At 36.4% G+C, this 26,407-nt stretch overlaps 1 protein-coding gene across 10 annotated transcripts in view; it reads right to left on the bottom strand.

The window, feature by feature from the left end:
• GRM7 (glutamate metabotropic receptor 7) overlaps nt 1-26,407 on the bottom strand; it is an 836,468-nt gene that overhangs the window by 318,920 nt on the left and 491,141 nt on the right. For all 10 annotated transcript variants that reach the window (XR_013357466.1, XR_013357467.1, XR_013357464.1 and 7 more), the window contains exon 5: nt 2,400-2,540. Coding sequence is in view for 6 of the 10 variants with exons in the window: in XM_077857985.1 (XP_077714111.1) it covers nt 2,400-2,540 (141 nt within the window). In the remaining 4 variants the exon portion in view is untranslated. The remainder of the gene's footprint in view (nt 1-2,399; nt 2,541-26,407) is intronic.

Below are 26,407 nucleotides of genomic sequence, written 5' to 3' on the forward strand. Positions count from 1 at the left end.
AATGGCAATACAAGAAACAAATATATGACCATTCATGTACTCAAACCCAGTAACAGGAATAAGAGACACAATCATAGTAATATTTATCTCCACTCAATATGGCACATCTTAACAACTGTGAAAGTGTTAAGGAAGGAAAGAGGGCAGAGGCAATGTTTAAATGATTTTGGGTCACAGATAATTTAGTAAATATGATTACAGATTTTTCACATGGAAGGAGTGGGATACGAAAAAAAAACCCTTTGTATATTTTTGAAAGATAATGATTTGGATAATGAACTTGAGTTTTTATGAACCCCAATTCATGATGATCAGCATGAAAATGCAAATACAGGTAAAACCATGGTGTTAAAACGTTAAAAGGGTGGGGGCTTTGTCTTAGGACAATCCTAATGGCCACAAGACAACCCATTCCAGCTTCTAGACTCTACAAAACACAAAATGTCAGAAGGAATCAAAAAACTGTTGTCATCAATCATATAGATACTTCTAGTATACCTGGATGTTCCTTGTCATATAGACAAATTATCCAGATGTCAAACTAATTTTTTTCAGTTTCCTCTTGAGAGCTTTGTTTCACCCAGGCCTAGTCAACATTGAAATATTTTTTTTTCATCCCTCCTTTCAATATTATAAACGTCACATCCTTGAAAACACTGCTGCTATATACCATGTCATAGAGAATAGAGTTCTCTGGTATTGTAATGTACTGAGTTATTAACCTAATCATGTAACATCGATTTTGTATCATTACTTTTAGTCATAGCTCTGTTCCTAGCTTATTTCTCATTCACAAAAACACCTTGAGAAAAAGCCTTAAACTTAAGCATCTTTATACCATTTGTGATGTTTTTAGGACCATAGTTTGCATGTATTCCTCAGTAATAAGTGTTTGTCAAATGGGTCAATCTAGTGTATCTGGATGACTAATATTTAAAGATCCACACTGCAAAGATAAACTATGTATCAGTATATTTGACATGAGTCCCTCTTCTGGATCATTCAGAATAATATTTTAGGGTTCTGTGGTATTTCAAGGTATCACTACAAATGATAAAGACTACTGTAGTATGAAGTTGGGTACTGCTATATAATCTAGGGCTAGGTGATATGATAGTAGAACACATCACATGCTTCTAGAACTACCACCATCACCACCACCACCCCCAGCCCTGGTTCCAGTATGCTTAGGGTAAAGACCAAATTCCACATATGTACCCATACAGCTTATTCCCTGTCCACATCTCTGCACCAGTAGCCTCAGCTCACACATTCATCCTAGCCACTGTACTTCAGTCAGGTAGTTCTGTTTTTTATATCCTCAGAGGTACCATAATTGCTCCTGCTATAAGCCCTTTGCCATGTTATTCCTCCATGAGAAATTCTCCTGTCTGTCCTTCTCTCCCTTACAAACTAGCCAATGCCTACTTGCACCTCATGGAGGTCTTTTGAGACAGTTCTGCCTCCAATATAAGTGAAATTTCTTGGTTATATATGCATATATCCCTCAGGACACTTATAACAGTTTATAATTATGTATTCATCGAGAGATCACAAAAATAATGTCAGTTTTCCCCCACTGAGCAGCATGAAAGCTGGGTTTTGACCTGGCTTGCTTACCATCAGATCATGGACCTAGAATTGTTCTGAAAAGGAAGGAGTTGCTCAATAAATACTTGTAAATGCACCAGTGAATGTTTAATTTTGTCTTCTGACTACTTCATATATGCACATATATATGTATTGGCTTACACATGTCTTTTAATTTGTAATAATTATGCAAGTTTACCTATGTGGCTGCCTACATATTTTTTTTTAAGTAAACTCTAACTCCACTCATGACCCTGATATCAAGAGTCACATGATCTAATGACTGAGCCAGCCAAGTGCCCCTTAAGTATTTTTAAGCATATTTTAAATAGCAGATGACTCATTAACTTGCATGTTATGGAAATCCACTGGAATTCTCATTACTCTAAACCCAAGTATTTTGTTTCTTTAATCAAATAGACGGTATGGTCCATGATAACAGTCAAATCTGGTGCTGATAGGGGATTTGCCAGATTTTTGTCTATGTGAAAATGAATTCATACTCCTAGCTAAAACATGAACTAATATTTATCACTGAGAGCATTCAAAGCAACATGACCCTTTTGAATTCCAAGAATCAATGAAAATGTCAATTACTGATAGATGGACAGGCAGAAAAGAATACAATTTTGTCCGTTCCTCTCTTGTCCTATAAGACTTATGCTCCTGTTCCATTTTCTGAACAATCTAGTAAAATTCAATTTACTTTTTCAATTTGTCTCCAGCCAAGCTTCCTTCTGTCAGCTATGCAGACATTTCAATGCTGGCCACGTAGAGTAACAGGAGAAGGACAACTAGAACGAAATTACCTGTGCATTTGCGATCTGTGTCTTCCTTCTTTGACCCACTAATCGTCAACTTGCAGTTGAAGTTTTCCTCCCAGTATTCGGCAAACCATACATTTCTTCTGTTGTTTTCAAGTGTGCGGGATGTAAAATAGGCATCAAACCCTAAACAGAGTTAAATGAAAAGGTCATTGCTTGTGGGGCATTGCTGGAATGTTTAGAAATAAAAATACCAGTGACTGGGTTTTCTTTATTTTAGTAGACTAGATGCTCTTTTGTGGCATCAAAAAAAAAAAAAAAAGAAAGAAAGGAGAAGAAAAAAATATTCTAGCGCTATCCTATGGCTAAATCCCTATTTCAATCGGTCAGGCAAAGATGTGACCTACAAATGACATAGTCACAATGACCTTAGAGATGACATGATGATCACAACATGTCTTGCATCTCTAGTGATGCTAGACCAGGGACAAAGTGTCTTCCTCCTCCTCCTCAAGATAATAATTGATCATTTTGGTGCTTACTATGGATAAGATTCTGTGCTTCACACGGATTCTTTTATTCATCTCAACAACCTATACAGCAACCTCTATCATTCCTACTGTGCCATTGAGGAAATAGAGGCTCAATGAAATAGAAGCATGCTCAAAGTCAACCCTTAGGCCGATTCTGTATTTCTATGTGAGCTACTGACCTGTGAATATCATTTTAACACCTCCTTTTCATTTAGAACATCCTATTTTGTAATTGATATTCTAATCAAAATGGAAGTTTCTGAAACAGCCACAAGTAAATCAGAGTCTAACATAAAGCTCACTGCTGCTCACTGAGTGCATGGATGAGAAACTCAAGAGGCCAAGTCTCCAGGAAATTCCTTGCTATGTATTCAGGAGTGCAGCCTTCAAGGTTCCAATGGAGTCACAAGGTCTTAGGAGAATCAGACAGGAGTCGGTAACATGAGGCTGGGCCTGAGGCCTAGCTTCACTCATCTCCCTAAGTCAGGGGAACATGAGCAAGTGCACATTTCCCTCATCTTCCTTTCATCTTTCTGCAGAAATGAAGTCAGCGCTACCTCCTTCCCCTTCCCTCACAGCACCTTGAGGTTGTGAAAAGATGCTGGAAACTTACAGAGTTCAGGGTTAACCACAATAGGAGATGGACTTGGTTTCACATTATTTAAATTACCCAGTTTTCCCTTCATTTTAAGGCCATAAAAAATAGCTGCAGACTCTAAACTTCATGAGAAGGGCATATCAGGTTAGCTCTATTCATCACTAAGTGGCCAATACTAAATTCATGGCCCGACATATATTAAACCTACTATAAATGGAAAATATGAAATAAGTAAATGAGATAGAGTAAAAAGAAAAAGAAACATAAAGCACAAGGCATTACATAATGTTTTAGGGAAAATAGAAGTATTTGGCATCTTTTAGGTCATTTTCCAGGCTTTTGTCAGTACATGTGGGCCAATTGTCCTTGTATATGACTACCTTAATGGATTTGAAAGTAATCTGGCTCGAGTATGCATAACATAATATTCCTAAGCAAAGGAAACTTCTGGGGGGGGAAATATGGATGAGTCCCCCTGTTTCCATGAACACTAAATGCATGCATTCAGTCATGTATATACGTACACCCAAACATGGTGACTGGTGATGAGCTTTCTCTCTTCACCATTTTGCCTCATGTTCTCCCCTCCCATCTGGCCCCCCCAAAACACAAATTAATCAACAGTGGTAGATTGTGACAATGGTCCCTGATTAGACCATGCTTACAGGGCTTTATACCCAAATCCCGCTTTATGAACCGTGCCCTTCTCCATGGGGTATTGACAGCAGTGATACATGCAGAGGCTGAGAAGCGCTGGGCTCACTGTGGCTTGTTTTTGTGGAATTCTCTTTCTTGGAATCCAGCTGCCATACTCTAAGATGACTGACAGGAGGATGGCAGATCATGTGGAAAAAGCCCAGTCAGTTTCTGCAAAATTTCTTTGGACACTGCAGCCTTCCAGCAGACTGCAGGTGAACCACTTAGCTGAGACCAGCTTGAGTCACTCAGCGGTGGTTGTTTATGAAGCCAGTAACATTTGAGGTAATTTTTAAAGTGGCTAGACAACTGAAACACTCCTTTATCACAGCACCTTGAGCCTCTCTCTGCCCAACACCCCAAACAACATACCCTTCAGGAAGAAGTGCCCTCAACAGAACAGTCGAAGTTTCAGAAGTAAACTCTTCTGCCACATGCCACAGGTCTGAATTCCAAACCTCCTCAGAATAGGAACTACCAAAATGGATCAAATTGTAGCAAGGATATATACATGCCCCAGCTCAGAAGAAAATATCTTTAAAGAAAACCTCATTATTGAAAAATGTCTATCACTTCAAAACACCTCTCTCCATCCTGTGTCTGCTGGAAATGCAAAAGCCTGGTGAGGAAGTAAGGATTAGTTTGAGCTAACATGTAGGTAGGTGACCATGGAACATTTAAAAGAAAGGAAAGCAGCAGTCAGAATTTTCTTCCATTCTAAATGAGAACAAACAGATTTTGAGAAAGCAAGCAGGCACTGGGAAGGCTGTATGCACTACAGCAAAATGCAGAAAAGGAGCAGGATCTCTGAACCACCACCCCTGTCCTTTTCACTCATATATATAGCTGGTGCTTAGTGGCCTCCTCATCCTCCTCCCTGTGGGCCTGGTGGCTACCTTCATCTATAAGCCGGAATGGCTCTTGCTTCCCAAGTGCATATATATATATATATATATATATATATATATATATATATATAAATTTCCTGAGTATCTCCTAAGAGGCAGATTCTGAGGTCTGGGGTAGGGCCAAATATGCCACGTTTTTTAACAAACCCCAGGTGATGATCATGCTGCTTCTACTTTAAGAAGCAGGGCTCCAGGGTGAATCTTGCATTTTAACACGTGATACTCTACTGTCCATACTTGAGAAGCAGGATTCTAGAACAAATTCTAAATTTCAGTAGGTGGGACTTGAGCAATTCCAGCCCGATTTGTAAGATCTCAGTATTATCACCCTCTCAGCCTCAAATTTATACCTTGATTCAGATGAGAGGACCTTTGCTTTGCTTCTATAGTTGAGACATTTACTTGGTACCTGGCTCAGTATGGCAGGAGCTTTGCCTTCCCATCCTATTGCCTGTAGATGGCCCGGGAAGATAGAACATGCTGCAGAACTTGCCGGTGAATTTTCCTGATGTGCTTGCTTGTCTGTGTACTCCTAAGCATTGCTGCTCTGGGTCCCTTTGCAGCCTCCAAAGCTGTTTCTCATCTGTATGCCCTGTGATCATTCTGGGCTCTCCAGCCTGGTATTTTAATCTAGTTGCTGTGTTTTATTAATGTTGCTGAAAAGGTAACCTGAAATAGCCCTGTGTCTTCACTTCCTCCACTGAAGGTCCACGGACCCTGAGGGGAAAACTCAAAACTCTTAGTCAAGTAGTAATGCAGCATATATTTGCTTTTGAGTGGTTTCCTGGACACCTCAACAGTTTGTTGAGAGCTGTACTTCCTTCCTGTCAGTAAGGAAGCCACATAGTGTACTGGTGAACACAGACATCAGACACTGTCTGGGTCTGACTCCAACATTCGCATTTTCTACCTGTATAACTTTGAGCAGATTACTCAGCTATTTTGTGTCTCAGTTTCCTCATCTGTAAAAGAGGATTAATATTAATATCTACCTTAGTGTTGTTAGAAGGATTAAATGAGCCATTATTTGTAAAGTACTCAGCATTGTATCTGATGAAGTAAAATACTGTTAGTTGTAAAATAACCACATTCATCCATTAAATATTTCTTGAGCACTTACCCTGTGACAGGCACTATTCTCTATACTCACTAATCTTGGGTTAAAACAGATGGCCCCTCAGCAGATTGATAGGTACCCTGGTGAAGAAGATAGATTTTGGCAAGTATCATTTAAATAAATATAAATTTTTTTTAAATTTTTATTTATTTATGATAGTCACAGAGAGAGAAAGAGAGAGAGGCAGAGACATAGGCAGAGGGAGAAGCAGGCTCCATGCACCGGGAGCCCAATGTGGGATTCGATCCCGGGTCTCCAGGATCGCGCCCTGGGCCAAAGGCAGGCGCCAAACCGCTGTGCCACCCAGGGATCCCTAAATAAATATAAAATTATACCTGTAATGGTTTCTATGGAGGAGGGATACCTAATGTTTAGGGAGCACACAAAGAGAAATAACTGTCTTAGAGTGCCAGAGAGGGCTTCCTGGAGGGAGTAAATACAGATGAGAAAAGGAAAAAACAGGTTTTAACTGGAAGTGGGGGAAGTAAAGACACCGGGCATTTATTCAGATGGAATAGTATGTGCTTTATCTTAAGAATATTGAAGTCAAAAAAAAAAAAAAAAAAAAGAATATTGAAGTCACTGAGCATCTCCTATGTATACATAATCTAGACTTTCTCCTAGAATTCTAATAAATCAATGGCATAAATGGTAATGTTAATGAATGAATAAATGTATAAATAAGATATTCTTGTGAGCAGATGTCAAAATCTTTGTCAGATTTCCATTTGGTCATACAAAAAAATTGCACTAATAGTTACAATTACAAAGATAACAGATCCATTTTCTCAATGAGTGTCACATAAATCCTAAGAAGTAGGTACTAATCATATCAACACTTTTGAGTTAAAAACTAAGGCTGAGAAAGAAATTTGGACCCAAATCAGCCTGCTTTGAGACCCTGGTTTTCAGGCCCATACATCGAGCAGTGATTCACACACTTTGGTGGGAATCACAGTCATTAGAGAGCTGATGAAGAAAACAGATCATGGAGGCAGATTAGCCCTATTGTTTTCCCCTTAAGTTTCCCAGGAGATTCTCATATTCCAAAGATCGAGAACCATGACTATAGTGCATTGCTGTGGTCCACTTATTACCCCACCTCTTCTCTCTAACAAATGTCCTATCACCAAACTACTACATCAAACATCAATTCCACTAGGCAACTGGACAGTTCAATAGGTGGAAGAGTAAAACAAATTTTTTTTAAAGATTCTATTTATTTATTCATGAGAGACACAGAGAGAGAGGCAGAGACATAAGCAGAGGGAGAAGCAGGTTCCCAGCAGGGAGCCTCATATGGGACTCAATCCCAGGATCCTGGGATCATGACCTGAGCCAAAGGCAGACGCTCAACCACTGAGCCACTCAGGTGCCCCATACCTCTGCTTTATTAATAGATAAGGAGTTTCTGCTATGGGGTGGTCCAAAGCTTTCCATCTAGCTGCAGGCACTAACCTGACACTCTTTATCTGTCATTAAAGTTTCTCTAGCCTAGTGATTTTACCTTTTTTTTTTTTTTTTTTTAAGTAGGCTCCACACCCAGTGTGGATCCCAACATGGGGCCTGAACTCACAACCCTGAAATCAAGACCTGAGTCTAGATCAAGAGTTAGATGCACAATCGACTGAGCCACCCAGGAGCCCTAACTGGTTGTTGTTGTTGTTTTAAGGAATAAAGTATTTAATACAAGATGTGCAATTAATCACCAAGGTACAACAGGATCAAGGGTAGAAGCAGAATGTAGAATAATTCTCATCTAATAATATATGTATACAGGCGTGTATAGGTGTATTTCAGTGAATTGAGACTTTATTCCTATTCTTATAGGAGTTCAGAAAAAAAGTGATCTGGACACACATGCCTTTATATTGGTTAAATTATCAGAGTTTTAAAATTTAACCCAAAGGCACCAAGACCAAGGTTTCAGCTGACAGAAAACAGAATAAGAATTATGTTAAAAGAGAAAGGTCATTCTTGTATGTAGAGCTGATGAAATTCTTAGTATTAAATTATTCCTTTTGTTGAACAGATTATTTTAATTTCAGAAATTAATCTACAGGTGGTTCTATGGCAAATGTCTCACTGGGTACATGTTGAACAAAATTCACATAACCTTGGAAGTAAACTTAAAACAACATGGAAATAATAAGCAGGGTTTTAGCTGGCATTACAACCACATTTATATGGTTCTTCCTTCTTTAACTGGGGTGCTGCCCTCAAATGCCCCCTGAAGTATGTGGCGGAGACAAGAGTGTGCAAATCAATAGACACATAATTCTTCCAGGGCAGGATGTTTGGGAGGTGACCTTTCCAGCTGAGGAGGAAGAAGCTCTCACAAGTGTGTGGCATGAGAGGAAAGCTATCAGAGTGTCAAGAGGGGGTTAGAGGACACAGCTGCCTGTTCAGCCAGGGTGAAGGGATGCTGACAGATACTAATGTGGCTTCATGCAGCATAAGAGAGTGAGCAGTAAGTAGCCCTGATTGCTGCTTTAACCACACAAGTCATGCATTGCGGGTTAGAAGATCACTGTCAGCCTAAATGGCAGGGAGCACCAAAGGCCTCCTTCTACCAGCCCTAATGGAGAGGCTCTTAGCTCCTCCTGAGCCACCTACATTCTACATTCCACTAAGGAAGGATGGGTTAATGATTTAGAAGCACAGAGGCCCTGGCACATCATAGAGATGTGATGCTAACAGAATAAATATATGAATCAATTAATAAAAAGACAAATAATGAGAGAGAATGACAGTGAGAAGGAGAGGAGGGGGAGAGAAGAGAAGAAGAGAAGAGAAGAGAAGAGAAGAGAAGAGAAGAGAAGAGAAGAGAAGAGAAGAGAAGAGAAGAGAAGAGAAGAGAAGGGACTAGGTATAAGCAGAGGAGAGGCAAGAACAGAATAGAGTAAGAACCAGGGGAACTCACATTGTCTGCTACCAAGAGGGTAAATCTGAAAAACAAATTTTGAGCACAAAATTTTATTTATTTGTTTTACCCCCTTTTTCTATGTCTATGATGTAACTCACAGTGGTTTAAATTATGGTCCTCAAAAAGATATGTCCATATCCCAACCCCCTGAACTTGGCCTTATTTGAAAAATATTTTGATAATACATAACAAGAAATTATATAGCAAATGGAATTAAATTAAATTCTGAACGAGATCACCCTGTATTGTCTGTATGGGCCCTAAATCCAATGACAAGTATCCTTATAAGAGACAAAGGGAGCAGGAGCCGTGGGGGAGGTCATGAGTAGATGCAGGCACAGACTAGAGTAACAGAGCCACAAGCCAAGGAACACCTGGAACCACCTGAAGAAGGAAGAGGCAGGAAGCATCCTTCCCATGAGCCTTCAGAAGCAGCTTCCTACTGACATCTTCACTTTAGACACCTGGACTCCAGAATTGTAAGATTATCAAGTTCTATTGTTTTTAAGCCACTAAATTTGTGGTCAGTTTTATGGAACCTTTGGTAAACTAACGCACTCATGATAAGTAAAAAGTATTATTGGTTGATACCTTTCTACGGCTTCTCTCTGACCTGAATGACAATATTAGGTTGTCAGATGTTGTAAACTCATGTCTTGTAGAACACATTTAACCTATGGACTTGTCCTTTCTATTTCTCCTAAGAGTATTTCATTTTATTTTTTTTTCCCAAGAGTATTTTAAAACTAATTTAAAAATCAGAAGATTTCACTTGTAAGTTCAAATTTTTGGCTTCACTTGTAAAGTCAGAAGATCCTTTAACACAGACCCCATTCTCACATGACAGCAATAGGATACTGAAGAATGGCTATTCCCTTCAGGTAGCCTGCATTCTCCAGCTCAGTATTTCCCCACCACCTCTGATGGCTTCAACTGGGCCTCTTTTGCATTTGTAAGATGCATGTCATGGTTGACACTGAAGTTTCTACCCCCAGGAAATGCATTTCCCCTTACTTCAATACACCTTTGCTGCAACATGTATAATCTCTTGAGTATCTCAGGCCCTTAAGAATGTATACATGAAAAAGCTACTAAGAACAGAGGGAAGTTAGGAAAGAAGCAGGATTTAAAATTAACACAGAGTGTGCCTGAGTGGCTCAGTCAGTTAAGCATCCAACTCTTGATTTTGGCTCAGGTCATGTTCTCAGGACTGTGAATTGGAGCCCCACCTCAAGCTTTGTGTGGGGCATGGAGACTGCTTAAGATTCTCTCCCTCTCCCTCTGTCCCACACTCTATAAAAATATTAGCGCAGAGAAATATATCATCATATACACAAACAATAATCACTTAAAAGATGTAGCAGAAGAGAAGACCAGAATTAAAAGAATAACAACAACAAAGACTACCTATTAAAGAACAGCTATACCCTTCTATGTAATCAAGCTGACTTTTGTCCTTCAGTTTTTTTTTAATTATTTTTTTATAGTTCTCCTTATGTCAATTCTCTTGAAGCTAAGTTTTATATTCTACATTGTTTTAATAAAAATGTTAACATCTTTCCACCCTAAAGCTAGACAAGTTACCTTCAAAGTTCATATGGAAAAAGTATCAGAATGCGGAAACTTCTGAAAAAGAAGAACAATGAAGCATGAGTGTTTGGTGGTGCTGAGGACTGAAGGTGAAGATGAGGAGGGCAAACTCTATCAGGTAAGATATTATAACAACAGATTATAAATTCTCTATGATTAATGCAAGAGTCCTGATACAAGAATAAAGTGATCAGTGGGCAGTTGGAATACAATAGCAAGTCCAGTAAGACTTAACTGCACGTGTAAATTTAACATAATAGAGAATAAAGATAGTGTTTCAAATCACTAGAGTCATGTTAACCTTTTAATAATCCTATTAATACACACCAACTCATCGGATAATTGGATGATGATCAAATTGCATCCCAATTCAGAAACTAACATTGCATTAACCCACAAAAAAATATGGGAAGCACTGCGTGGATTTAACAATAGTAAGTGAATTTGGGGTTTCCCATCTCTGTAAGAGAATGGATTTTATACAATTGCAGGAACTGGAGATTCTCCACCCTTGGTGTGATACCACCTGCTGAAGGACATCCATTGTAGGATCCAGGGCATGTGGCATACTCCCCATACCCTGAGCATGTGGCCCTGACTGCACTTGCCCAGTGCTGTCAGAGATCATGTCCTTGTCTGCCTCTCTCTCTCTGAAGACTCTGAGCTCCTAGTGGGCAAAGACTGCCCAAGTGCCTGTAAACATTTATTGAAGTAAATTGAAACTGGAGACATATAAATCAGTTTGGCAAGAAAATCATTACTGATACAGTGGGATAAGTTAGGCTCTTGGATGCACCCCCAAATTTGCTGGCTGTATCTATTGATGAGAGTGCTGGAAATCTGCCACTCTTTTTGAGAAAAAAATAAGAATTACTGCAATGGAAATTATCCCACAAAGAACAAAAATCCCATGGGAAGTGTTTATGGATGAGATAGAAGGAATAATGTTTGCAATAGTATTCCACAAAATGCCTCCAAAGGGCTGTTGTATATTATATAATGCCAGAATGCCTGCCATTTTTCACTCTCTTAAACTGTCTGGGACGCAGAAGGGCATTTTATGTAATCTGGGTACACTTAACATAGGAAAAAATATGGGTATAAACAATACATATTAAATTGATAGTTTTAGCATTAGAATGGTTAAAAAGCAGACTCCTAAACTGGAATTCTAAGGTTCAATTCTAGTCACTTGCTAGCTAGATGACCTTGAACAAATGACCTAACCAGGCTAAATTTCTCAGTTTATAAAATGAGGATGATGATAATACCTACTCCATAAGATTGTTAAGAAGCTTCCATGTGAGAATATATGCAGTGTTGAGAATATGCATGGCACATAATAAGAGTATAGATGTTAACTGAATTAAAAGAAAGTGAACACAGACACACATGTAAAGTGAGAAAAAAAACAAGAAAGAGAATACAAGAAAAGGAAATTTGGAAAACTTTGAAATTGAACACCAGAAACTCTTGATAAAATAGTCATCTATGAAAAAAATAAAATAAAATAGTCATCTATGAAGGTCCTGGTGTTGGAGTCAGAGAGACATGAGTTTGAATCCTGACTTTGCCAACCACCACCTATTTTATTTAACTTCTCTTTTGCTAAGTGGATTACTTACTGTTTATGTTTTGTTGTTGAACTGGATATTCATTCATTTGCTTCTCTATTCATTCATTTGCTTCTCTATTCATTTATACACATGCATGCATTCATTTTCTCATTTATTCCAGAAGAAATTTAAAGATATGTCTATGTTTTATCTATTAAATGAGTGCTTGTGCCTACCTTAGAGATGGATGGAAAGATTTAAAATATGAAGGCTACCCCAGCTAATATCTTAAAGTTGCTCAATACCTGGAGGTTCCTTTCTCTCATTAATATAAGCAATTATACTAGCAGCTCCAGACAGTATAAAATAATCAACTGCCTTCTCACTGAGAAAGCCCCTCCTTGATTTCTTATGCCATGTGCATTATCTGTGAACTTAACAGCTGGAATAGATGCTACTTTGTGGCAGCTCAGGATGCATAAGGTCAGTAGAGAAGAAAGATAGAAGGCCATCCCTCAAGTGAGGGTTTAGGAGGTGAGATTTAAAGCCAACTTCCTGGAGGCCACAAGGTGGGGTAGAAGGTTATTGCTCTTCTTTCTTCTACCCCACCTTCATAACGATGTTCAGCTTAAACCTTTGTGTTAGCTGGTTAAATGTTCTATACAGAGCATTGGTCAAGAGCCTGACTCACCAATCACTCAGGTAGGTTACAGCATTAACTTGGCCTTGGATTTTTATTTTCAGTCCTATCATTTCTTGCCTTCCTCCCCTCCTGCCTCTCTCATCTTTCCCTTCATCCTTCCATACTATGTTATTTTCAAGATATCTCTTATTTCCGTGTTTTTCTTTCCTCTCCGGTAACAATGAACCTAAGAATTGTGGTGGTAAATTTGTGCAATCTTGACTGCAACACATATCAGCACTTTGTGTCAAAAGTCATTTAAAAAGTACACATTCTTTGATGTAGTGATTTTACTTCATGATACCTACCTAATAAAATAAGTATATGCATTTTTTAGAAAAGATGAAGTACTAGATGGTATTAAGAAATCATTAATTTTATCAGATGTGATAATGGCATGATATGTAAATAGGTTTTTGCCAGTTAGAAATACATTCTGAAAAAGGTGAGAAATCCTTATGTCTGGGATTTCATCTGAAATGTCCATTCACCATAAAAGTTTAGAAGGAATAGTTAAAACATGGAAAAACATATGGTATTTTTGTTCACATTTTCATAAAAGGAAATATGGTATATGTTAGGGATTGTCTTTGTAGAAAACAAGAATAGTAGGGTGTGCTGCAAACATTGTTTATTGATTGGTCAGTGTCTGTGGCTTAATATTGGTGTTTGTATTACAAAGACTTTTTTTCTTTTTTTCTGTAAGACTCAAAAGAGTTTAGAATTCTCTATGACTTTATACTAGGCCACCAAGAGGCTTCCTCATGGGAGAGAAAAGCAAGGATGAAAGGGAGCATATCCTATATTCCATAGAACACACATCCTGGTACTACCTTTCTGCTGCCATCAGGGTTGAAAACCTACCTTATGATCAGTAGATTCCAGGGAAGTTCCTTTATTTTTAAAATAATCATGCCTTTGAGAATCCATCAGAGAAGAGGAACTCTTCTCTGTCTCCTGAACTCCAAGACCCATCTTAGCTTCTATTACTTTCTCAATATCCAGGAAGGAACATGATAGTAAGTTTCCAGACAGGCTGTTGGCCCAATTACCTTGCTGGAGAAGGTCATGTTAAATCCAAAACAATCACTGAGGATCTGCCAGGAAATTCCCCAGCTGAGATCTGCCTTTCATAAGAGACAACCTTTAGATAAGAAGAGGAACACTTGCCAAGACCTGATGCATCTCCCTAAGGACTATGCTCTAATGGCTCACAAATACTCATGTGTACAGTTCCTCTTTCCAGGAATCCCAGGCTCTATTCTACATGAGGTATTTGCAGAATATCTATCTCTGCAACAGTCGTTCATATCCCTGGCTATATACCAGAATCATGTATGAAACATTAATAAATACACACACACACACACACAGATGCAGACACATACCCCTATGCCTGGACTCCAGGCCAGAATAGCTAAATCAGAGTTTCTGTTGGTGGGCCTAGGCATTAGCATTTTAACTTCTCAGGTTATATTCTGCTGTGTAGTCTAGAATATTGCTCTAGAATATTATGTGATTTTATCACTCACATGTACATTTTACACATCATCCTAGAAGAGTTGTCCAAGAACACCAGAAACACAGAAGACCAGGCCTCTTAACTTGAAGATATCTATTCTTGATATATATATCACGATTATTCTGATAATATCATTTGCTCAAATGTCTTTCGAAACATCAAATAAAGATTGAGTGTGTTGTCATAATTGATTGCATCTCAGTGCCATTCTTTTAAAATTGTTATATATTATACGAAAGCTTCTCAAAATTTTAATTAATAAACTCTGCCATATAGAGAGTGTACATATATTCATTCAAGCTTGATATCATCCTAATTAATGCAGGGTCAGATTTATGCTTCCATAGTAAATATTGTGAGCACTTGTAATATATGATTTTTATGTAGAAATGTTTAAGAATTTTTAAGATCATATTATGATTACATTCATGTGTGCCTATAATTTTCCAACCATAACATTACAAAGTAAAGAATTTAACTCATAATAGTAGGTTTTGAACTTTACCTACTGGAACTTAACCGTGTTTCCAGCCACCAACAGAGTGAAAACCAGACAAGCTTGTCAGAGAATTATTCTGCATTGTGGAAACTTCACGTTTTATTTTTAATAACAGTACAAAACCACGTTGCCTGGTTACCATCTTCATTTTGTACCCTGATCTAAAAATGTCTCAGCAGCCAGAAGTTTTCAGTGAGCTCAATACCTAAACTTATATAATCAAACATCTATAACAACCCAGAAGGAATTTTACCAAAATGATATTTCATTTTCTTCCTAATCACAGATTCAGCGACTGCCTAAAGATTGGATAAAAAATAAAATAAAATAAAATTTTGAAGGAAGGACTTTTCTTATTCAGATCTGAGAGGAAGAAGAAAAGAAAAAGGGACAAACAAAAAAACCTTAAAAAATAATACCAGTATCCCAAATGTTTGGCCATGTACTATTTCAATTTCAAGGAAATATAAATCAAGAAAAAAAAATTTAGAGACTCTGAAAATCTTAAATAGACGTTTAAAATAGCACCTAACAATGGCATAACAAATATCTCTTCTTAGGGTATTTTTAGATTTGACTAGAACTAACAACCTGGATTTTTGATCCCTATTCCAGCAATTCCTAAAGCATGCTATTTTGATGTATATTATTTCTCTGTGTATTATTTGACATATTAATAAAGACATCATACATTTACATTTACATTTACATTTCAGAAATGTAAAACCAAACTGAAATAAATGCCCCCAATGTCTTCATACAAAGACCAAGTTCAAGAAGCAAATTCAGATTATTTAATTATTTTACCACCCACGTTACCAAGCTATTTTTGGAATTGAGAATATTGCATTAGGTGCTGTAATAGGAATGATAATTTGCTCTGAACTCTTCTATCTTTCACTTTTGGGCAACTATATCCTATCATCTAGGAATCCACTTACACATTTATATGGTTGTACCAAGTATGACTGATTAAGTTAGGGGTCAGCACCTAACTCCATCTGTGTCAACCAAATTCCTGTTCTTGGGAACCTGAAATTGGAACTAATGAAATTCCTGAATCAACTGAAACTGCTCACTTTAAGAGTAGAGACATGAACCTAGGAGTTGTTGGCTGCTGTCATGTAGACTGGGAGGTAGAAAAGGTCAGTTTGCATTGAGAGCAAAGAATGAGTTAATCAGGCCAAGAGAGAAGAGACATAGAGGGGGAAAAAAAGAAATGTCTTGCATTTCCTACAGGAATCAAGTTCCAGTCTTTTTCTAAGATTTGGTTATATTCCTTGCCTTTGGACTTTATAAGACATTTCTTTAATTCTCTAATAAGTTATCCCCCTCCTTTGTGCCTAGGCAAATCCCAATGGGTGTCTGCTATTAATTGGTAACTATAAGGGTTGTAACTAATATTGATGTGGGGTCATGTCAGATATGGATCTTGTTCTCAAGGAAATTGCTCAAAAGTAGAATATACAAAGATATTTTTTAAAGGGGAGAGTTTTAGATGTTATAGAGATGACAAATAAATCTTTTCTAAAGAAGAAGCAAACTTTCTTGGCTCTGAAGGTGGATCAGACAAAAAAGTTTTTCAGAGCAATGATAATCAATGCATTTGAAAAGGTCTAGAATGATGACCAACAATATTTTTTGTAGGTAATTGATGTTACAGGAGTACACATTCAATTTTATTCCATTTGGTTCAGACACAGAAATCCTTTTTTTTCCCTGCCAATGTGGAATACCTCATAGGGGGACTTCATGCTCTGTGTATTTTAGCATAAACATTGGGATGGACTTGCTATTCAAACCATATAGCAGCATAATAAATATGGTTTTGTCCTGGACGTGCTATTTCCAACAACAAAAGATAGTCAGCATTGTTTGTACCAGAGCCTTACTGATAACATTCTCTTTTACAGCAGGCAATACAGAGTACCAGAGGAGAATCTTGTGGTAGTAACTAGCAGAGCCTGTGCTTGCTACCTAGGTCACTGGATTATCCAAAGAAATAGAGTCCCATTTCATTCACCAGGGACTGCTTCTTTGTCACCCAAATTTCAAGTGTCTTGGATGAAATTAAAAAAACAAAACAAAACAACAGAACAATTAATCACAGCAAAATTAATTAAATTAACTAAAGCAAAAGGCCTCATGGTAGTGAGATTATGAAAACATAATACACAATCACTATCTCCAAAGCACTGTCAGTTTTTAAGGGTAGATGAGAAAATATAAATAACAACAGTAAAATTGACTAATGTTTATTGAAAAAATTTAAATTATTATACTGGGGTAAGGGTGTTAAATGTATTAATACAATTTTCACAAACATCCTGTGAGTTAGCCATCATTATTATTTCCATTCGGTGACTGAATGAACTGAAACTTAGCAGTATATATAACTTGCCCAAAGGCTCATTCCTAATTGGTGGAACCTGAACAAAGTTTGCCTGATTCCAAAGGGTAAGCTTTTAACCACAATGCGAAAAGAAATAAGAGAACAAAGCCATATAAAAATTTCAAAGGTACTCTAAATGTTACAGGAATTCAGGGGATGAAAGGAAATGGCAGTCTGTAGTTATATGCATTTATTCCATGGCAGAGCTATGATCTGAATTTAGCCTTGAAAATGCAGAGTTCATACAGACAGGAAGAACTAAACAGAGTAGAAGATGATAGCAAGAATAAAGGAGTGACATGATCATATCATGTGTTTCTGGGTGTTGACTAGATGGGATGCTTTATGCACAGAAGAATCTTATGGAAAGATATGATGGAACTGCAGAATGTCTCAAGTATAAGAAGTTTCCATATTATTTCATGGGCATTGTGAGGTCTTTGAGAGTCGGTTAAGAATGCCTAGTAACAGAAGTACTTGAGTAAGAATACACTAGAAAGACTGGAAGGAAGGTTCACATTTGCTGACTGACATGGTGAGAGAAGCATTCATCTGTGTGGTCTAACGTGGTTCTTATAACATTCTGAAATATAGAAACTGCCATGTCCATGCTTGCTTGTCAGGGAAAATGCCCCTCTCAAGGTCACCAAGTGAAAAAATAGACATAGTATTTTAGTCTTGTCTGTTTAAATCCCATACTCTTAACAGTTCAATATGAAAAACTCTAAGCAAAGAGACATTTCAAAGCTATAAGAGTAATAATAATTAACATTATTAAGCAATTACTATTTCTATTTGCTGATTTACAGCAAATAAGCAGCTTATACCTTCCAATACCCCTGAGATAGGTACTGTACTATTCCCATTTTTCAGATGAGAAAAGTAAAGCAGACATAGCATGGAACATTTGTCCATGGAGATGGAAAAGTCATTCTGTCATTCCTGAGGGAGATGAGATTGTATCCAGATTTTTCTGGCTCTGCAGCCTGTGTTCATGGTTCTTCCTAGAGCCTCTCAATTACAACAGTAGGTGACTAAGAAATAATATGCATGCTAACTAGAGTAGAAAGTTTTATAAGGACAGGTTGAAAACAAGAACCTTGATGGAGAAAAAAGGAGATTTGGTCATCTAGAGTTTGGGGGAAAAAATTGAAGGAATAATTTTGTGGTTTTGTTTGTTTTTCTTTTTAAATAGAAAGATGGTGTGATCTCCCAATCACTTAACTTTAGGTGATGGTTGAACCATGAAGGAGAATGCTCTCAACTATAAAACTATATATTCAAAAGTCAAAGAAATGCATGTGATACTTGGAACTAAGAAAAAGGATAAATCAAAAGAAGGAGGAGAAAGAGGAGAAGCAGGAAGAGAAACAAAGAAAACATATAAAGGAGAAAGGCATATAAAGAGATGAGTCATGAGAAATGCCCACATTTAAGGATATCAAAGAGAAACAAAGAAGCCATCAATGGAAATGGTAGGGGGATTGTCAGAGAAATAGAAAGAGGCCACAGGATATTTGTAAAATCCCATAGTTCTTTAAGTCCTAAATTTGGCTTTATTGGCATATGGTCTCAGAGCTCCTCATTTGAATGAATCTCATTTACACAGGACTTCAACTGTGGAAGGGCCTCATGCTTTGGTTTAAAGCTCTCATGTCACCATTCTGAAATTCTTAAGTTTTGAACAACGGCCTTCAAATTTTTATTTTTCACTGGGCCTCAAGAAAATATATAGCCAGTTCTAGGGAGATCTCAAGGGTCATCCTTTCAATTCTTCATTCAATGATAACATTTCCTTTCAAATTTTGGCAACCATATACTATCAAATTTCTCTATAAATTATCCAGTCACAAAGAACTCAGGGATAGCCTGTTGCCTTCTCAGATAAGAAGGAAACAAAGATTCAGTATAATTGTGCTGCCATTTTATATTTAACTTTCATGATTTACTAGATTTCAAATGTTTCATCCCAAAAAGCCTACCGCCAATTGCCAAGAATGTGGTTAGCACATGGTAGGCACTCAGTAACTACTAATGAATTACAGTGGTTCGGAATCATATATCCCAGGTGGTAGTTCACTTTCAGAAAAGATATTAAAATGTACTTATGGGCCAAGCCACCCGATTTAAGATTTCTGAATATGTAATTTAAAATTTAAATTAATTCCCAGATGGTAATTTCGGAAAACTTTAGAAAGCAATGTTCATATTCACACAGAATCTTCTCTCTTTCAACCTTCCCAAAATTTAGACGAGTTTCTTCATCACTTGGGTCAACTGTAACTTGGAATATGTCCAATTTTGCAGATGTTGTAGGTCACTTTAAAGCAGGGTTTCTCAACATTGGCCCTATTAACACAATAAGCCAGGTAATTCTTTGTTGTGGGACTATCCTGTGCATTGTTGAATATTTAGCAGCATCTGATTTTTACCCACTTGCCACTATAATCGTCTCCACTCCATATTGTGACAAACCAATGTCTCTAGACATTGTTAAATGTTTACGGAGGGGGATAATCACACTCCTGTGAAAATCACTGACTTAAAGTATAGTAACTTTACATGACGGCTCTAACTGGGTGCATGTTATTTGTTCCAGCAAATTACAGGGTTTTCTTTTAATGACATTGAAAAATGAATGTAAAATTAGTGTGTAGTATATGGCACAGTTGTTTGTTTATTTATTTATTTATTTATTTATTTATTTATTTATTTATTGAGAGGGAGAGAGAGAGCACACATGTGCATAAGCAGGGGTAGGGTTGGGTGGGGTAGAGGGGTTGGAGGGGCACAGGAAAAGAGAGAAAGAATTTAAGCTGGCTTCATACTCAGCAGAGTCCATTGCAGGGCTCTGTTCCACAACTCTGAGATCATGACCAGAGCCAAAACCAAGAATTAGATGCTCAGCCAACTGAGCCACCCAGGTGCCCCTATTTATGTTGTTTATTAATATTATGATGCTTAAAAAGAGAGTAATGAAAATTTCATTATGGTAAACTTCCCTAGAGAATGGACCTTAGTTTCTTCTTTATATATATGTATTTTTTTGTGGTTTAATTACCTCTTCACTTTGCACACTCTTTAAATTGCTAACAATTAGAATGAGTGCTTTTTTATAATCAGAGAAGAATAGTGTTTTCCTTTTGAAATCAAATAAGGAACATGTGGGTAGTAAGGAAATGGAGCCTGTAGGTATAGACACATATAAGGAAAATTCATAAGACAGACATTCCCTACTTTGTTTCCCAAGAACCCATATCCTAGAGTTTATAGGAAATGGGAATAATAATAATAGAGTCCATAAAGTTCTACTTTATTACTCAAAGCTATTTTATAAACACACAGGAAAAATAGGCTGATACAATAAGTCAGGGATAGTACTTTAGAATGAAGAATTAGCCACACCTAAACACAGTTGCTCCTAAGGAAAAGAAAAATGGTGCCATTGGCATCAGATGCCATGCACAAGGGGGGCTTGAGAATTTCTTGAGAAATAGGCCCCTGATTGAATTCCTTTTATACATTCACATACCCATGCATCTAAAATATATTTCTTTAATAACTCCTAACTTTTATCTTGATGATATAAATAGATATAGATATACATGTAGATAGATAGAGCCTGAAACACTACTCTTGCATTTCCCAAAACATGACATAGGCATTCATACCAAAATAATAACAACTAATTTTAAAAAATACAGATAATCAGAAAATCTCCAATATGCTCATTCATAATGCAAAAGATGAGAATTAAAAAAATAATGTCAGGTTAAATGGTGAGGATTTAAATATATCTTTATATATATATCAAATGGAATATTATTCAGCCAGAAAAAGAATGAAATCTTGCCATTTGCAATGACATGGATGGAGCTAGAGGGTATAATGCTAAGTGAAGTAAGTTGGTCAGAGGAAGACAGTACCATACGATTTCATATGTGGAATTCAAGAAACACAGGTGTGCACATGTGTGCGTGTGAAAAATTTTCACTGAGAAAGGGAAATGAGAGAGAGAGAGAGAGAGAGAGAAAGCAAGAAACAGACTCTTAACTATAGAAAACAAACTGATGGTTACCAGAGTGGAGGGGCTAAGGGATGGATTAAATGGGTGACAGAGATTAAGGAGGGCACTTATCCTGATGAGCACCGGGTGTTGTATGAAAGTGTCGAATCACTATATTGTACATCTAAAGCTAATACAACACTGTATGTTATTAGAATTAAAATAAAAACTTACAAAGCCCCCCAAAAAGTGTTATTGGACCACAAATAAATGTATTAAATCCAATGTGTGGTTAGAAGGATTTTATAAAAAGCTATTACTGGGAAATTTTTCATTTTATCCCCCAATTCCTCTAGAGCTTACTTGTGTCTCACTAATGACTTAAATAATTTTGGCCAAGATGGATCCAGAGATGAGAATCATAGATAAAAAGGAACTGTAATATTTGGAGTTTAATTTTTATTTTCATTGGGTGGAAGATGTAGAGAAGGGATGATATCTGAAATTAAAGTCTATACAAGACTGGAAAGAGAAGAAATGGTAAGCAAGAGAATTAATTTTAATTTATTATGAGAACTAATATGTACCCTATTTGGTGAATGTGATGTAACTCACATGGATGGCAGAAAAATAAATCAGGCTGTTTAAGATCTATTTTGACTATTTTTGTTCAAAGGAGAATATACATAAGGTGAAAGAAGAAGAAAAATCATAAAATGGGAACAAAAAATTCAACCAAATTAGGATAGATAGAGAAAGAGAGCATCTTGTCATTCTTAATGAGTTCAGTTCAGGTCCAACCAACTCTACTATGAAGATTCTTGCAAGACTAAAGGAAAACAGTCAGAAATTGATGAAAATTATAAAAATGAAAGTGTTATCAGGTCTCATGTTTTCCCCATCTTAAGAAGGGGAGGACAAAGGGAAATGATTTATGATAAACATTGAAGCCACTCTCTGGAAGATTTCCATGTACTTATATAACAAGAGTTAGCAAATACAAGAAATGAATTCAATGATCATTGAGAGATTGCTAATGTGTCTTGACAAAAACAAGGTGACATCAAGTCTCTCTTTCAGTGACCAGGCTACATGAACAGACAAAAAAAATCTAGAAAACTTTACATGTACTTATTGGGCAGGTTTATTTAATTATCATCTTTTACAAATCCTATGAAAAAACAAAGAAAAAATGCTGTTTCATCATTTGGAGAAATGTGAGTCCAGTAGATTTATAGTTGACTGAAATAAGATTGTTGAACAATGACTTAAGACAGAAAGAAGGCGAGAAAGACAAAGAAGTACAGTTTTCGAATCAGATATATTGGGGTTCACATTTAGGTTCTATTTCCTTATAGCTGTACACCCTTGGACATGCTATTCAAATTTTCTAATCATGGTTCATTTAGCTCTAAGATGGGAGGATATCAATAATGACTTAAAGGATTTAAAATAATAATGCTGTGTAACATTATATAAAATGATATATGTAAAAGATATGCAGAGTGTCTAAGCTGAAAAAATGTTACTGTCTGATTATTGTTATAACCACCAATATTACTACCACCACCGCTATTACGATAATCTAATGGGAGGTATCTAAGTAGTGTGCTAACAGGGACTCTTCTTACTGCTGAAATTTTTATGGTTTTAATCAACACTTTGCTCAATGGAGACTTAGTCATTATAAATACCACATTCCTACTCAGCTTGAAATGTAGAAGAAAGTTAATAGTGTGACAGGAGACACACAATAGTCTGTAATAGATGAAATGGAATTTAGTGAAGCAAATGTGCATACATACAAAATCATTTTAATTGTGAGCTATAATTCACATAAATAAAATTACATGAAACTTAGTTGCATGGTAAAATGAATAGTTATTATAAATTTATTTTTTATTGGTGTTCAATTTGCCAACATATATAATAACACCCAGTGCTCAGCCTGTCAAGTGCCCCCCTCAGTGCCCGGCACCCATTCACTCCCATCCCCCGCCCACCTCCCCTTCCACCACCCCTAATTCGTTTCCCAGAGTTAGGAGTCTTTCATGTTCTGTCTCCCTTTCTGATATTTCCCACTCATAAAATGAATAATTATAAGGCAAGTAACCATGCAACCAACAACCAAGTTAAGAAACAGAAAGCTGTTAGCACCCAGAAGCTCTCCCCTTTACTATCACATTCCCTGCCTCTCATGAGTTGATCATTATCTTGGTTTTTATTAGAATCAGTTCTATATTTTTTTCTTTTTAGTGTTAGCACATTATACACCCAACTAAAGAGTACAGAATACTATTTTGAACTTAACGTAAATGAAATCATGTTGCATATGCTTTGTGCTTTACATCTTTTGTTCAACATTTTGTTTCAATATGAACAGTCATTCCTATTGATGCATTCATTTTCATTGTTGTATAGTTTCCAGGATATGAATACATCACAGTATCTTATCCTTTCTATCATTGATGGAGAATTAAGTTGCCTCCAATGTTTGGCTTTTGGCAAAAGCATGCTATGAATATTTTCGTTCATGTCTTGAGTACATTTGTGTGCACATAGAAAAGTATTCATGAAAATTATATTAAAGTTACTATTTATTTTTCTATTTTCCATTACTAAACATGTACAATTTAATTAATGTAAGTTAAGTCTCTTCTTTTGACACTTTTGCACATAAAAATATATGTAGAAACAACATTTGAGAAAAGTTATAATAATAGTTGAACATAGTTTCTATGAATTAAGGTTCAGAGATATATCTTGACCACAAAAAAGTGCTTTTTATATCAATATGTTTAACATATTCCTTTCAGAAAAACATAAACTTATTAAAATAAATAAAAGCCACATTCAATATGGTCAAATATAACTTGATTTGATTTCTTAGAAATAAATTTTCCTTTATCTTGATGAGAAAGGATTTTTAAGATACCATATGCATTTTTTAAAGGGAGGTTTTAATTTCTTTCTTTATCCCTAAGGTGGTGAGTTCTGAATATTGTTTAGAAGTTTTACAGATGAAATATTCTCTATTTAAAGGCAGTTTACAAAGGAAGGAAATATATTATTATTTTTTAAATTATCAGTCACATATATTGTATATAATCTATTGGTAAGACATTTGATCTTCATGGTACATTCCTCAAGTTTCTGACACTTACTAGAGAAAACAGAGAAGGGAAGGAATGGACAATCAAAAATTTGAAACACGCAAAGATCATACCTTCCTAAATATCCCTGATACTCTACAGGGTGGTTAGAGTTTAGCTATTTTGTGATTATATACACTCATACTGTCCAGGTTGGCAGCCACCAGCCAGATGCAGCTATTGAGCAATTAAAATGTGGCTAGGGCAACTTAGATATTCTCTAAATTGAAAATACATCTAGGATTTTGAAGACTTGGTACAAAAAAATTATGTAAAAGGTTTCATTCATAATTTTTATATTCATTATATGTGGAGATGATACTATTTTGAATATATTGGGTTAAATAAAATATATTATATTAATTTCACCTATTTCTTTTTACTTTCCTTAATATTAGAAAATTTAAAATAAATATGTGTTTGCATTATATATTTATTGGACAGCACTGGTATTGATCCTTAACAAAATAAAATATTCCAAAAGTTCATAGATTTGTTCAGATTCATGAATTTATTTCATGATACTCCTCAAACAGATATGCATGTAATTTTTTTTGGTCTATAATGTCATAAAAAGTTCACTTTTACATGTAGAGTAGCCACTAGGTGGCTAGTTTATTCCTAGTGAGAATTATTAATATAATTAGTTGTAAAAATTAAACGTCACGAGAGACACTAGGGAAATTATAGTTCTACTTAAAAAGGTAAACATTAATGCTAATTAAAATAAATCTTGAAGTAGACTTCCTCTATTCCCACTGTGCCAGGGGTACACTTATGTATATTTCATTGGGTTAATATTTGGATGACTTAAAAGCAGATGTGTTTCTGTTTGTGTATCTTTATCTTCCAATGTAGTAGACAAAGCCAAAAGATTAGTTTAAGAAGTCTTTGGGGGAGTCTATGATATTTCACAGTGACCTGTTTCTTGACAGTGGGTCTTAAAACTATCTACCAAAATCTGTTCATCTTCAGAGCATCTTATTTAACAGGTAAATACTACACTGTAATAATTCAATAGTTAAGTATGTATGCAAGCAGTGACTAAATGTGTATATCCTTTTTTGCATGGTTACATACATGAGAGTTATTTCCTAATACCATGAGAATGGTCTAAAAGTTCATTTTCCAGGATGCCTGGGTCACTCAGTCATTGAGTGTCTGACTTTGGCTCAGGGCATCATCCTGGGGCCCCAGGATTGAATCCCACATTGGGCTTCCTGCATGGAGCCTGCTTCTTCCTCTGCCTGTGTCTCTGCTTCTCTTTCTCTGTGTCTCTCATGAATAAATAAATAAAAAAATCTTAAAAAATAAAATAAAAGTTCATTTTCCTCCTTATCGTTTTGGATCACAAAGTTTATAGTTTCCACTTCTCCATAAACCATTTTTACACCCATTTCTATTTGCACTATGTCCCTTGAACTACTGCAGTTCCACAAACCAAACAAGGATCCAGATGGATAAAACACACCCAGCAGTTTTTAATATATCTAAATGAAACACCTTAAACCATTTTCCATGGAAACCCATAGGGGAAAAAAAAAGAGGATATGATATCTCCTTGAGGATCAATGCTTTGGTAACCAATGGCTTCCATCTGAAATTTGGACAGGAAGTTCTTGACATTGAATCTGGTTTGTGCTGATATTGAAGACCACTCATGAATAGCATAAGATCAATGCAAACAGTATTGATTTGCCTTGATTAAAAACCAAAGGCAAATTCCTTTCTTTAAAGTCATAGTCTGTGAGTGGTAAAGACAGGGTATCTCTGTGTTATGATGGAATGAATATATGTGAAGTGAAGATTAAATGATCTGCTCCAAAGAACCTGAGTGAATTGAAATGGTGCATTGTAGTATGGTTACTTGGACTTG

Source organism: Canis aureus, chromosome 19 (genome assembly GCF_053574225.1).
Source record: "Canis aureus isolate CA01 chromosome 19, VMU_Caureus_v.1.0, whole genome shotgun sequence".
NCBI lineage: Eukaryota > Metazoa > Chordata > Mammalia > Carnivora > Canidae > Canis > Canis aureus.